Below are 15,021 nucleotides of genomic sequence, written 5' to 3' on the forward strand. Positions count from 1 at the left end.
AAGGAAGTTGCTGGGCCCCAGCACCGATATGCGCTTGGATGTCGGCCATGGGATTTGAGGAGCCCGCCAGGAGCCGGTGTACATTTACTGGAAATAATTAAAGAACTTTCCGGCAGAATCATCTAACAAAAAACTTTAGTCCGTTAATACGTTAATATTTATCATTGTTGTGATAATGTTGATGGGTGATTATGAAGATGATGATGATGACGGTGATGATGATGATGATGATGATGGTGATGATGGTAATGATGATGATGATGATGATGAAGATGATGATGATGATGATGATGACGACAAAGACGACGACAAAGACGATGACGACGACGACGACGATGATGATGATGATGATGATGATGATGATGATGATGATGATGATGATGATGATGATGATGATGATATTGATGAACGTACGTAGGCATGATTACGGGTATTGCATGTTAATCATAGATTGAGTAGAGATTCTCCTGCGTACCCAGGTATTGCTCTAATAACATTTCATGCATTTGCAGAAATTCTTTTTTAAAGTAGTTAGGCATGTTTCTAAAAATAAAATAGTCATGAATATTTTATCAAGTAAAGTGTCTGATCTAATATGATTTTGAAAACAACAAATGACACCGAACTACTAGAATGTTGAATGTAGAATGATCGCCGCGAGATATGTTGTCGCCCCGGACAATGCCTGCCATTTTTAACAGTTTTAACGCCATCGGAGGGGCGCTCTATATAGTATGTAAGTCTCGTTTACTTTCACTTTCGCTTTTGAACTTCCAGGTACATCAGCTATAGCATTGAGATGGCGTATTGCTTTGCCATTCATTGTGTGCACAGGACTGGGGGCAATGGAACCTGTAGTCTGTTCGGGTTCCCCATAAACCCAAAGGAGAAGAAGAAATGGGTTGATAGATGCAGGTATAGTGATTTTGTTTGCACAATCACAAACCAGTTTGTTTACCCGTGACGAGTGTGAACGCTTTCGGATATGATACGTTTCGGATTGTTAACGCCAACTTTTTTGTTTACATACATTAAACATTTATATTTGTAGAGTAAGTATCAAGTTTAAAGCATATGTTTTGAATCAAAGACGGCTAAGTTTATTTAGTGAATTGATTGGTATAACATGTATCCATAAACAAAAAAACACATTTTATGACAGTATAATTTGTTAAATGATTATATCAAATGGAATGTTGCAGATATTATTTACACCAATATCATACGTAATGAAAAAGAAATTAATTATTTCCAGACGAGCGGACAGAGATGTTAACGGGAATGACCGGATATGTAGCTGTCATTTTGTAGATGGCAAGAAAGAAAATGGACCAACTATTTTTGATTACCAGAAACAAGATCTACCTTTCCCAGAAATGAACACACCACTAAAGGTAAATTACTAAAATTATATACGGAACAAAATATTGTTAAAGTTAACTTTCTGTTATTTTAAATATCAGAGTAAAAAGAGTAGAATATTTATTATAACATGTTATATTTTGTTTGTAGTTATTTAACATAAGCAAATTAAATTTTCATTTCACAGTTTAAATTTGAATACAGAATTTGTAGTAGAATGTACTAAGTATATGTTCATAAAAAACAGTATTAAATCATGGTTCGCATTAACCATTCAATAGTGCTGATCCCAGATGTCCTCATTTTATGTTTATAGTTGGTATTCTGTTATAAAAGAAGTGGATAATAACAATAATTTCTCTTCTGATAAGGTTTCTTCAGTTTCCGTTTTTGCTGTATTAATTATTTTCTTATAACAGATGCAAAAGGCCGAAGTTGGAGGAAAGGGAAGATGTGAAAGAAAGCATACCAGTAGATGTTACTAAAATTTCCCAGGACCATAATCATTACACGCATGACTACAGGGCTTATGATGACATTGATGCTAAACTACCAACAAAATCTAGTATGTTAAAGAATTTTTTCAATTATGCTTACTTTAATACTCACACGAACACTGTATTATGTGAAGTTGGAATAAGACATCAACTTGGGAATAAATTGTGTTTTTTCAACTGTGCATAATATGCAGTTTTACATGTTGTATTTATTTAGTTTGAAAAATTATGATTAAAATAGATACTTGCATATATAATAGCTTCATTTAAATTGATTTTACTACAAAACTGGATTTTTTATGAGTTTTTATTATAATCCTCATAAAATAAAACTGTGTCCATGCCGCGCATGAACACAGTTTTAAAATACAGTTAAAATGATAAAAATACAATCACTGTTAATGAAAAAGTCATGGAAAATTGCTTTTTAAGCTTGAAGTATTGATAAAGTAAATTCAGATCTTAAATGATTAGTTTTGTTTGAGAAAATCACCAAAAGGATATCCATTCCCAGTTTGATGTCTTATTCCAAATTCACATAATACAGTGTTCGTGACAAGTGATTTTTTTTTTACAAATTTTCTAATCTGAGTCCTGGGACTCAATAACTTGCAAATCTATGAGCCCCAGAAATGAAAGAATGAGTCCAATTATTAAACAATATTATTTTTTGAGAAATTTAAATGCATTTTTGGGACTCATATAATTCGAAACTTTGCATCCCTAGAGGTTTTTGTGAGTACAGGATGCAGGACTTGCGTGTAAAATATCACTGATTGACATTCAATATACAGCAACATTTTAATAATAAAAGTTTTCATTATTTTTCATTCGCAGTTCAAGAGTTAGAAAGGGTGAACTTGGCCGCATGAAAGTGCGCCCATCCAAAATGTCGGTTCAGGACATTATTGGTGAAAACGATAGGGTATTTGTTTTTATACTTGTAAAATGTACTCAATGAAGAACTACATAACAAAATATATAATTTATTCTGGTTATAATACAAGTTTCTTTTTTCGTAATTGTTGTTCCATTTGAAATTCGGTACAATCCATCATTTCGATACTGTGCACAAGTATATGAATGACTGTTATTATGCTCCCGGTAGGGTGGCATAAGCAGTGGAACTGTCCGTCAGTCATTATGTCAGTCTGTCCGTCCGTCCGAAAAAAAACTTTAACGTTGGCCATAACTTTTGCAATATTGAAGATAGCAACTTGATATTTGGCATGCATGTGTATCTCATGAAGCTGCACATTTTGAGTGGTGGAAGTTCAAGGTCAACGCCATCCTTCAAGGTCAAATGTAAAAAATAAATAAAATATTTCAAAGCGGCACAGTAGGGGGCATTGTGTTTCTGACGAACACATCTCTTGTATACTTATAAGTGGCTAATTGATTTTCTTTTTAAGTTGGAACTCAAGAATAATTATATCACTGAATCCGAATGATTTTTTGTTACACAAATTATGGAGTAAAGTCAATGGAGTACAAATGTAATGTTGATTGCATTAAAAAGCTTTATTTGTATATAATTTCTAATCCTTTTTATTTCCTACCGCAGTTAAAACATTGCTCACTCACAACTCAATATGTTCATGTCACACTGTTTTATTTCAGATGCTGCTCTACACATCTTTTCCTGTCGATGTCTTCCAAGTCCTGGTGGGTGTTCTGAAGAGGTTAGCTCCTTTCAACTACTATGCTGGCTGGACTGTAGCCTGCTTCAGCCTAGAGGATCAACTATTAATCACCCTTATAAAATTACGTCTGAATTGTAAGGACTTAGATTTGGCAGTTAGATGCGATACAAGCAGAGGAACTGTTTCGAATATTATAAATACATATATTTCTGTGCTTCATGAAATATTGTTTGAAAGAATTTTACTTAAAGTAGGAATTCCAAGCCAACTCAAATGCAAGGGATCCATGCCGAAGTCATTTGAAGACTTTAAATTCTGCAAGAATCGAAAATATTAGAGTAACTTAAACCAGGTGACTTGATTTTGGCTGATAAGGGCTTCAATATTTTTGATAAACTTCCTGCTGGAGTTTCTTTAAACATTCCTCCTTTTCTTTCTAGTAAAGGTCATTTCACAAAAGAGGAAGCTTTACTTTGCTTTAAAATTGGATGGGGCCGAGTTCATGTAGAAAGGGGAAATGAAAGGATAAATAATTATGATATTTTAGATCATATTCCTGCAGAATACAGACATTTAGCGACAATTTTTTTCAATTGTGTTGTTGTCTTGTTAATCTTCAGGCTCCATTGTTAAAGGAAATAGCAAATACATATGAAATTGATTAAAACTAGAGCTTTGTCACAGACGTGACGAATACCACCACATGCCGCATTGATACAGAATATTTTGCATGTTGTCTTCACAAAAAACAGCCGACAACATGCTCAATGATTAAAACGCACTAAGTGACCCAATGAACTAGTTTTTGACCCGGCATGGCCCATGTTCGAACTTGACCTACACATCATCTAGAAAAAACTTCTGACCATGGTGAAGATCGGATGAAAACTACTTGAATAAGAGAGCGGACATCATGCTGAATGTTAAATAACGCACTAATTGACCCTGTGACCTAGTTTTTGGCTCAGCATGGCCCATATTCAAACTTGGCATAGAGATCATAAAACTTCTGACCAAGTTTGGTAAAGATATTGGATGAAAACTACTTGAATTAGAGAGCAGACAACATGCTGAATGTTTAAAACGCACTAAATGGCCCAATGACCTAGTTTTTGATCCGGCATAACCCATATTCAAACTTGATCTAGACATCATCTAGATACAACTTCTGACCAAGTTTGGTGAAGATCGGGTGAAAACAACTTGAATTACTTTGTGTACCTGTAAAATTCCTTCAAACAATATTTCGTGTATATGATGCTGTATTCCTAAATCTTTTAGTTGTGACTTGTATGTACCATGAAGAGTTGATCCTCTATGCTGAGACAAGTTTCAGTCTAGCTAGCATAGTAGTTGAAAGAAGCGAACCTCTTCAGACACTCTGAAGACAGTGCAGAGGAATGGTTATTACATTTTAGTTGGCAATTTGTATTTCTAATTTTAGCATATGCTTATGCCAATTTTATATGGAATGCTTGTTTGCCTGTGAATTTTTGTGTGTATTGTTTAAATCACAAATCATGCACATTTGGTTGTTCTGTATTTTTATTCCATAAACATCTAACAGACAGAAAGTATGACTGGTATATTCCAACCTATCGGAGGCATAAATTGTATTTCTAATTTTAGCATATGCATATGCCGATTGTATGTGGAATGCTTGTATTTTTGTGAACGTTTGTGTGTATTGTTTAAATATCAAATCATGCACATTTGGTTGTTGTTCTGTATTTTTATTTCATAAACATCTAACAGATGGAAAGTATGACTGGTATATTCAACCCTATCGGGGGGAGGGGCATAAAACACAAAGAACCAAATAAAAACAATTACATTTTATTGATTATGGCAACTCAGTTGACCATGATAAAGCTGCTGTTGAAAGGCATGTATTAATTACGACATGAACAAATGAAAACTTATAAAAAAAGCGATGTGTTTGTGAAACACTATGTCCCCATTTATTTGACCCTGAAGTATGACCTTGACCTTTCTCCACTCAAAATGTGCAGCTCCATGAGATACACATGCATGCCAAATATGAAGTTGCTATCTTCAATATTGCAAAAGTTATGGCAAATGTTAAAGTTTGCACAAACAAACCAACCAACCAACAGACAGGGCAAAGACAATATGTCCCCCAATATAGTGGTGGGGGACATAAAAACAACATTCTGCTGAAAATGTAGAATTAAAGAATATCTGTACTGTCACAAAATGGTGCATTTAACTTTATATAAACAATATATAAATAATCAACTTATTGGTAGTACATGTATTAACATATTTCTTCAAAGGGGCCTTTTCACAGATTTTGGCACGTGTTGAAGTTTGCCATTCAATGCATTACATTGATAAATGTTAACTTTGGATCTAAAAAGCTCCAGTTACAAAAACATTAATAAAAATAAAAGGTGTAGTCTTCAACTGGGGTCGAACCACTTACCCTGGAGTCCTGGAGTAAGTCTACCACATAGACCACTCGGCCATCCGTGCTCATACAATGAGGAATGTATTTTATACTTTATATAAGCAATCTTCGTAGTTTGACAAAATATAACGACTACAACAGAACTCTCCAAATTATTCAATCGTTTAGCGTTGCAACGCTTTATAAATTTTCAGGTTTTTCAATCGTAAACAGATGCGTAAAATGGATATTTTAGACCATGGTAAATTTTCAGTTTTAATGTTTCCTCACAAATATCAAGTGATCAGAATCAGGTCAATATCTGAAAGCAATTGTAACCGGTTTAACTTTAACTAGTTGGGTGTAACCCCTAATAGATTATTATGAGGGTATATAAGCAAGCGTATCATTCAGCACGATTTGCGGGAAAGCAGTCATCCATATTGGTTGAAGCAGTTGTTCTTCACTTTTATTCTGTTTTCTATAAAGGTATGTTGTATTTTAACTATGACTAGGTTCACGAAGCAGCTTTATATGCCCTATGAAATTGTAAAAAAATAAGTTTCAAAAATCATCATAAATTTGGTATATTTGTGGAGCTTAACATGTTATCTGTCTCATTCAAAAGCACTTTTGCCTTACAAATTGCGTTAAACATCTCTACAATTGACCACAAACATGTATAGTTCAGCAAAATAACCTAAATTTTGACAATTTTTGGACATTTAATGACATAATAGAATATGAAGGCAAGTTTCCCACACTTTCATATTTTAAGTTTTGATTCATATTTCGGAGTTAGATGCAATCAAAAAATTACTTTGTGTCGGAAATATGCCTTCATATTTAATTTTGAACTTTTGTGAATTTTAATATTGGTAGATGTAAGTTACAGTGTAACCCAAATGCCTCGTTGTTTTGCACATTAAAACACAAAGTAAATTATATGTGTTTTGTTGTTGATTGATACTGTGGTTATATTTAGAACACGTTTTCCATGCACAGTGTAATGTGTCTTTTCATTTATGCGAAGATAAAATATTTTTTGGTAAATATACGAATTTTGTTAACTACTGTTAGTAAGGGCATCAACTCTTGCATGATTGTTTACATCGCTCCATGACAACATGTAGTCAACACTCAGATCGATAATTTTAAAGGATCACTAGCATTCACGTAAGTTTTAATCTTTATTTTACTTTCATACATTTAAACTTACCATTTTAAATGTTTTATTATCGTAAAAATGGTGTTCCTTCTGTTGAAATAGTCAATAAATTGTTGACAGATCCATTCGATTATTCTGGTGTATTGCGACTGCAGACGACTCCAGCAATATTGTTGTGAAAACCGTTGTTTTCTATCGCAATTTATATATAGTTGTATAGAATTGGTTGAAAAAATGTTTAAGCTTTTGAAAACATGCAAGTTGAGAGAAATTACGATTTAAACAATTAAAACCATTTAAGATGACAAACGACACTTGCAGTGAACGTCATATTGCTCAATCAATATACATCATTATCGATATTTTTACGATTGTCTGTGTGGTGTAATGGATGAAGTGTCAGACTCCCACGCGGATGGTTGTAGTTCGATTCTCGATAAAGTCATTTTTTTTGTTACAATAACTGCAAAAATAAAAACGTAACTTTGTAAAAAATATTGCACCTAATTTTTTAACGTTTTTTAACCAGGTTTTCCGAAGGAAAAAACTGGTTATTAGATTGGTGAATGCGGGCGGGCGGGCTGGCTGGCGGGCTGGCTGGCTGGCTGGCGGGCTGGCGGAACAAGCTTGTCCGGGCCATAACTTTGTCGTTCATTGTGAGATTTTAAAATCATTTGGCACATTTGTTAACCATCATTAGACGGTGTGTCGCGCGAAAAAATTACGTCAATATCTCCAAGGTCAAGGTCACACTTTGAGTTCAAACGTAAAAAATAGCCATAAATGAGCTTGTCTGGGCTATAACTATGTCATTCATTATGAGATTTTAAAATCATTTGGCACATTTGTTCACCATCATGGGACGGTGTGTCGCAAGAAAGAATCACGTCAATATCTCAAATGTCAAGGTCGCCACGACTAAAAATAGATTTATTTTAAAACAAACTTACAAAGGGGGTTAATTTTGTTTGTTCATTTCAAAAGTACAGTTTGAGTTGTCTCCCTTTATCAGATTTTTTTTTCACAATGAAAACCTGGTTTTGTGACAATTTTGTCCCTTGTTTAGTATTATATTTGTGTTAAAGAGAAACATCTAATATAATTTTTCTTTTTCTTGCAGAATGCCTCTCAAAGCGTGTATTTTATGCGAAAAACGGCTTAAAATACACCAACGCCGTCCTGTAAATAAACATGTCGCAAAATATTTAAAAAAGAATTTCCTGATATAAACAACACAAGATCAATTTATTTGTGGCAAGTGTAGTCGGCCAGCGTATTACGCTGCATCACAACAACCTTCATGTGCACAACAACCTTCTTGTGCCTCTACCAGCTCATTGCCGCCGCAAAATGTTCTCCCAAACAGTCCTCCTTCAATCAAATTGAATATTGAAACAACATCAAAAAGCCATGCTTATTGTTTCATTTGCAAGAAACCTGGACCAAAATTGATTGTCGTTCCTACTTCTACAAGGACAGAAACCTTCATTCAACATAATATTTTAATAACAGCGGAAAGTAGGTGTTGTCCCGGTCATTTCAAGCAAAATGGTACATCCTTTGAAGAAAATGTAATTTCAAAATTGTCTACAATAGACAATGTTTTTTTAAACAGATCATCTCTTCTTAATCTTCTTACTGCAGTTCGAGAGTACTGCGTATGTTCAAAAAGTAAGAGGCTGTCGTTTGATGACTAAACAACTTTCAGTGAAGAAGACTTGTTAAATCTTACCGGCATTTCGGTGTCGAATTTTTTAGCACTCTTGAAAGCCGTCGAATTATCAATAAGAAACACGCCTGCTAGAACTGTAGCAACTACTATTGGAATTTTCTTGTTTAAGTTAAAGTCAGGTCTATCAAATAAGGTCCTGTCAACTTTGTTTGACGTTTCAAAATCAAGCGTCAGAAGAGCCATACAAACATCCAGAAAAGTACTTATGACCGACTTTGTGCCTTTTAATCTTGGCTTTTCACACATTTCACGCGAAGATGTAATAAATAAACATACGTGTAATTTGGCACAACTTCTTTTCACGGAAAATAAGGAACAAGTCATCCTCGTTCTCGACGGAACCTACATCTACATTCAAAAAAGTGGAAACTTTCAATTTCAACGGCAAACATATAGTATGCACAAGGGAAGACCATTAGTTAAACCCATGGTTATTGTAACAACATCAGGATATTATATTTCCGTAATCGGTCCATATTTGGCCAACAGCAAAAATAACGACGCATCAATTCTGCATCATATAATTAAAAACAACATCGAAGAAATTAAAAACTGGGTCAAGGAAAACGACATATTTGTTGTCGACAGAGGCTTCCGTGATGCCACCTCTCTGCTTGAAGAGCTCGGGATCCACGCGCAGATGCCGTCATTTTTGCCGCGAGGAAGCAAACAAATACCAACTGATTTGGCAAACTCTTCACGGCTAGTTACAAAGGTATGTTTGCTTTATTTGCACAATACACCGTCAGATTATACGCTAAAACATGAACAGCACAATGTGGAATAACTATGTGCCATTTATAGGACCCATGTAAGACGATTTAATAATTACTGAAAGGGTTATACCGTGTAATGCAGATGTAACGGGTGTGCAATACTATTTGTTCGGAGAAGAAACAAAAATCGCCTTTGTTTAAGCACCAAATAAACATTGACGATGCAAATCGAAATCTCTACTTTGTATTTTTGTCTTATTATTATTATTAATTGTATTGTTATGTTGAAACGGAAATGAAAATGAATATATAGTATTATTATTTAATCTACAAATGAGCCCATGCATGAAAGTCTTATGTCAGCATACCGATCTTAACTTAATTTCTATGCATCGGATCAATTAACTTATGTTTATAGGGGAAAACATCGAACGCTGTACGGTAGTGAGCTAATTTAAACCAAATATAAGCTGTAAAGTTGAGTTATTGACTTTTAAATATTTTACAATACCTTTTTAGGTAAGATGGGTAGTTGAAGCGGCTAACGCTAGAATCAAGCGGTGGAAGTATTTGGACCACATCTTGCCAACGAATCAAGTGCCATACATAGGCGACTATATTAAAATTATTTGTAGTTTATGTAACAAGTTTCTTCCACCTTTGAGTGCCAACTGTGAATCGTCTGAAGATTTTTTATGTGCGGAAAGGATGATGGCCAAACTAAAAGAAGAAAATAAATTGCAAAAATTTGTAGAAGATAATAACCTCCATCGCCGTAGTATCAGTAAATGGTCGTCTGTTAACGAATCTGTTTCCAACTTTCCTCAACTTGACGAAACAATGCTTAAACTCCTGACGCTAGGCGCCTACCAGTTGAAGCTCTGTCCGTCTTACATTCAAGAATATATGGGCTCTGAATGCACCATCGATGTGTTCAGAGAAACTTGTGATCTCATTCGTGTCCGTCTTCAAAGCCGTCATATTTCATCAAAGACTTATCAGGTCTGGATTCAATATGACTCAGACCATGTTAAAGCATGGTATTGTCAATGCCGGGCAGGTGCGCGTACTGTTGGCACGTGTTCGCACGTTGCATCTGTCATTTGGTATTTGTCTGGTTTATCCGGGCCAATAAATGATTGTGGCATTCAGGACTGGGGCAAATATATTGATGACGCGTCTCATGTGCCACAAACTGTGGACACTTCCGACTCCGAGTCAGATGTCAGTACTGTTGAGGAGTAAATAAGTCTTAAGTCTTTGGAATATTTTTGACGGAATATATCGACGACTAAGGTCTTATTTACTCCTCAATATGTCGGTATTTTCTACTGGTAAAACTATCTGAATTAGCTAAAGGCGTATCTCGACTTTTAACCTGTAATTGTTTCAACAGTCGGACATATTGTATTAAGCTTTTATATATTATGTAGCGAAAAGATACGTAATAGAAGTTTTATGGTAATAAAAATGTTTAAACCTGGCAAAATATACATTTTCACAAACAGATCAGCCTTAAGTACGGAATCCGGATAGTGCCAGTCATAATATCGATCTTTCATCAAGGGCGACACATGACACACGAAGCGATACCCGATATTTTGCGCGACAGTCGCGGCGACGCAGGGTAATTTGCGCGACAGTCGCGGCGACGCAGGATAATTTGCGCGACAGTCGCGGCGTCGCACTAGATATTCAACGCGACATATAGCCTTATGGGCTACCTACACAAGGGCGATGTATCGTGTTAAATATATCGTGCGTCACCGCGACTGTCGCGCATAATATGGTGCGTCGCCGCGATTGTCGCGCAAAAATTCGTGCGTCGCTTCGTGTGTCGCCCTTGATGAAAGAAGGGCGAGATTATAGATGGAACTATCCGGATTCCGTACTTAATAGATACATATGTGCGTGTCACTTATAAGATTTATGTGAAACACCCGGTACATTCGCTTTTATAGTCCCTTGCCAGCTGTTGTTAAAAGCTTTCGGCTGATAAAACACGTTAATCTTTTTGGGATGATAGGAATATTTAAATGTAATATTGTATCATTTTGTTACATAACTAAAATCCGTTGTCTGTGAAGTGAAAAGTATACACTCATAGATGAGACATTTGTACGTTATTTGACGTAATTAAGGTATATGCAGGACTGCTTGTGTCAGTAACATTTTGAAACGTTGATGCGTTTGTAACGCTGAAGACGTCAATTCTTGTATAAAATACTGTTGTTTATGATATTTAATACCATGAAGTGTTGTGCATTATAACAAATTGTTATCATATGCAGGACTGCTTATGTCAGTAACATTTTGATACGTTGATGCGTTTGTAACGCTGAAGACGTCAAATCTTGTGTAAAATACTGTAGTTTATGATATGTAATACCATGAAGTGTTGTGCATTATTACAAATTGTTATCATATGCAGGACTGCTTATGTCAGTAACATTTTGATACGTTGATGCGTTTGTAACGCTGAAGACGTCAAATCTTGTATAAAATACTGTTGTTTATGATATGTAATACCATGAGGTATTGTGCATTATAACAAATTGTTATCATATGCAAGTCTGCTTATGTCAGTAACATTTTGATACGTTGATGCGTTTGTAACGCTGAAGACGTCAAATCTTGTATAAAATACTGTTGTTTATGATATGTAATACCACGAAGTATTGTGAATTATAACAAATTGTTATCATAATGTAATACTGGGTAACTGGTTTATTATTTTAAATTGCCAACCGGATGCTTGATGTTAAGCTTGTATTTAGTATGTACATTATTTGTTTGCATTCTAATTAAAAATCCGTTACCATAGTAACATCTTAATCATCAAAGATTCATTTTTTATTGCAGTAATTAAACAATTGAATAATACAATAATTAAGATATATTTTTAAGTTGTTCGGTTTATGTTGTTTGCCGATCGATATTTACTGTAAAAAGTGGCATATATCATATACATTTAAATTGTTTCCATGGAAACGGCAATTGTAGTTTCAGAAATTATTAATTAAAACTTACCTGCATATATTCCGATCAATTGGGTATGCATTAGGCAAAGTATGCTGTGCATGTTAAATTATACTTTATATTCTTTGATTTCTTTGACAAAAAATGTAGAAAAATGTCAATGTCTTACTCGTTACCATGACAACCAAAAACTATTTGTTGCTTTTTTACAACATGCTGTGTGTATTCAATACTCATGTACAATTTTAAAATTTTCATGATAACGTATAATGTATATATATACGTTTGCGAATTGATTTTTATATACCATAACAAATATTCTCACGTATTTATCATGTTGCCATAGCAACCATAATAAAGCGATACTAATTATAAATATGTTGTTTTCCTATATACAATAGTTTGCCCTATAAGATAAAAGTAAATTCATTTAATTCTGAAACAGGGCATATTTCAACCCTTCGTGAACCTAGCCCTTTATTAGTAATATGCTAGTCTAGATGGACATTGAATAGTGCTTTTGTCGGTATTTTATTTATCAGTTAAATATGGTTGTTTTCATTGACCTTGGTATTGTTTATGATGGCAGCATAATTCTTTGTATTTAACAGTCATAACAAAGATCACTTTCTTTTCTGTATGCTTGCACATATGAGCTAATATTGCAGTCACAGCACTGGGCATCATCTGCAGTCAAGACTGGGGTCATAAGCTGTCATAGGAGGCCAATCCACAATTGGTATGTCATGTTATTGGATGTATTTTTTATCAAGTTCAGATTTGTATCTTTTATTATTTTGATGATTAGCATTGGAAATGTAATGCTAGTTCGATCTATTGTAAGTTGTCGATCTATTGTTAGTTTTCGTGGTATTGTGCTACAATATAGCGAGACCTTATATTGACGACCACTAGATATTATGAATAACATAGTATTTATTTATGATAACATACTTAAATGTTATTGTAAGTCTGTATCAATTTATATTATTGTAGAATATTGTTATTGTTATTTCAGGGCTTTGACAACTTTGCGACGCCTTTGTGATTTCTCTGAGACGCTTTAAATAAGCTGTTTATCATAGTTATTTCCAGAGATTGTTATAATTATGTAATCATTAAAAGTTATAGTGTTGAGGGAAAACTAAACTAAATGGACATGTAATGAACCCAGCTTGTGTGTTGTCTGTATATATTCATTTTTATAATATAAGGAACACAATTGCAAGCCACAAATGGCGCCCAACGTGGTTATATTTTAGATTTCTCTCATTTAAGAACTGAACATTAATTTTTAAAAAAATAATAAAAATAAATGAGTATTGATGACTGTTAAAGATTGTGGAAAATCTTTGGTTGTATGGAGGACGTACAGCTTATTCGGTAGCCAGTGGTCGGAACAGTTGGCGTGTGCAGTGGAGCAATCCAGGTGGCATTCTGAGCGATTATTTGTTGGGAGCGACGAGCGATCTTTAGGAGCGAGTAGAACATCAGTGCCTGCAAAGTGACTGGAGCGTGTGACATTGACATTTCCGTGTGATTGAGAAAAACACATTTGTATATTGTGAGTACCAATAGTGGAAGGCCATTATTTATTAAATTGCAGTTTAATTTCTTTATTTAGTTGTAAATAATCCATTGTGGTTCGTATGCTGTAAATAATTTGTTGTTGTTTTAAAACTTTTGTTTTTAACTGCAATTTTTTAAATATCCTGGGGAAAAAATTATATTATTAAACAATTGATTGGGAAAGTGTCACAATTGCATGATACCTTAGCAATTTTAAAACATATTCCTTGGTGATGGTTTCTTTAACTAACAAGTCTATTTAGTTAACTATTTGAAGCAATTTTACTATTCTTAAATACTTCGTAATATTGCCATCATATTGAAAACCTTACATACAGGGTATATTTGATTGGTTTTGTGTTATTACAGTACTTTTCAGTGGCCACCAAGTTTATTTCAGTGGTGTTGTTTGTCTGGAGGTGGTGACCAGCATTCAAATCGCACAGCTATTAAATTAACGGGTAGTTAATTTTCAATCGTGCTGAAAGCTTCACTTGCTTAGTATTATTCGTTGGGGATTTGACATTTCATTGACATGTACACTGTGACCTTGTCAGAAAATTGTTGACAACTATTTGACCTTGACATTTTATTTTCAGGAAGTACACAATTTTTATGAGTTTATAACTCATTTAGTGTATTATTTGGCAGTTTTGCAGTTTAATTGTTAAATTAGTTATTCATTCGTGCTGTAAACAGTGGGAATATTAATTTAATATACTACTTGTTTCCACCATTTTAGAGTTTCAGATTTCCAGAAAATTCTGTGTGTATTTTGTGAATTTGTCATACAAGTTTGTATTTATTGTACAAGTTTCAATTTTTATAAGTCTCTTTATTTATTAGTTGTTATATTTGGAAAAAAATAATGACTAGTAGGTCACATGAAGAGGAAGATTCTGATAAGAGTGGACTAGCAAGTGGTGGATGTGAACAAGAGCGTAC

At 34.3% G+C, this 15,021-nt stretch overlaps 2 protein-coding genes and 1 long non-coding RNA gene across 4 annotated transcripts; all 3 read left to right on the plus strand.

Annotated features, from left to right (window-relative positions):
* Positions 1-787: 787 nt before the first annotated feature.
* Positions 788-1,919, plus strand: LOC127874534 (uncharacterized). The gene is made up of 3 exons (XM_052418907.1): positions 788-915; positions 1,256-1,394; positions 1,782-1,919. The coding sequence occupies exons 1-3, from the start codon at positions 800-802 to the stop codon at positions 1,845-1,847; spliced, it is 321 nt and encodes a 106-aa protein (XP_052274867.1). The 5' UTR covers positions 788-799; the 3' UTR covers positions 1,848-1,919.
* A 4,388-nt stretch (positions 1,920-6,307) lies between these two features.
* LOC127875181 (uncharacterized) lies at positions 6,308-14,082 on the plus strand. Of its 2 annotated transcripts, none has more exons than XR_008047316.1 (3): positions 6,308-6,401; positions 13,176-13,246; positions 13,874-14,082. It is a non-coding gene; the product is annotated as an uncharacterized LOC127875181 (long non-coding RNA). The 2 variants fall into 2 exon arrangements; XR_008047315.1 differs by lacking the exon at positions 13,874-14,082 and adding an exon at positions 13,526-13,657.
* On the plus strand, positions 8,851-12,689 carry LOC127875164 (uncharacterized). The gene is made up of 2 exons (XM_052420022.1): positions 8,851-9,527; positions 10,048-12,689. The coding sequence occupies exons 1-2, from the start codon at positions 9,018-9,020 to the stop codon at positions 10,771-10,773; spliced, it is 1,236 nt and encodes a 411-aa protein (XP_052275982.1). The 5' UTR covers positions 8,851-9,017; the 3' UTR covers positions 10,774-12,689.
* Positions 14,083-15,021: the final 939 nt, after the last annotated feature.

The sequence above is a fragment of the Dreissena polymorpha genome, chromosome 3, assembly GCF_020536995.1.
Source record: "Dreissena polymorpha isolate Duluth1 chromosome 3, UMN_Dpol_1.0, whole genome shotgun sequence".
Lineage (NCBI taxonomy): Eukaryota > Metazoa > Mollusca > Bivalvia > Myida > Dreissenidae > Dreissena > Dreissena polymorpha.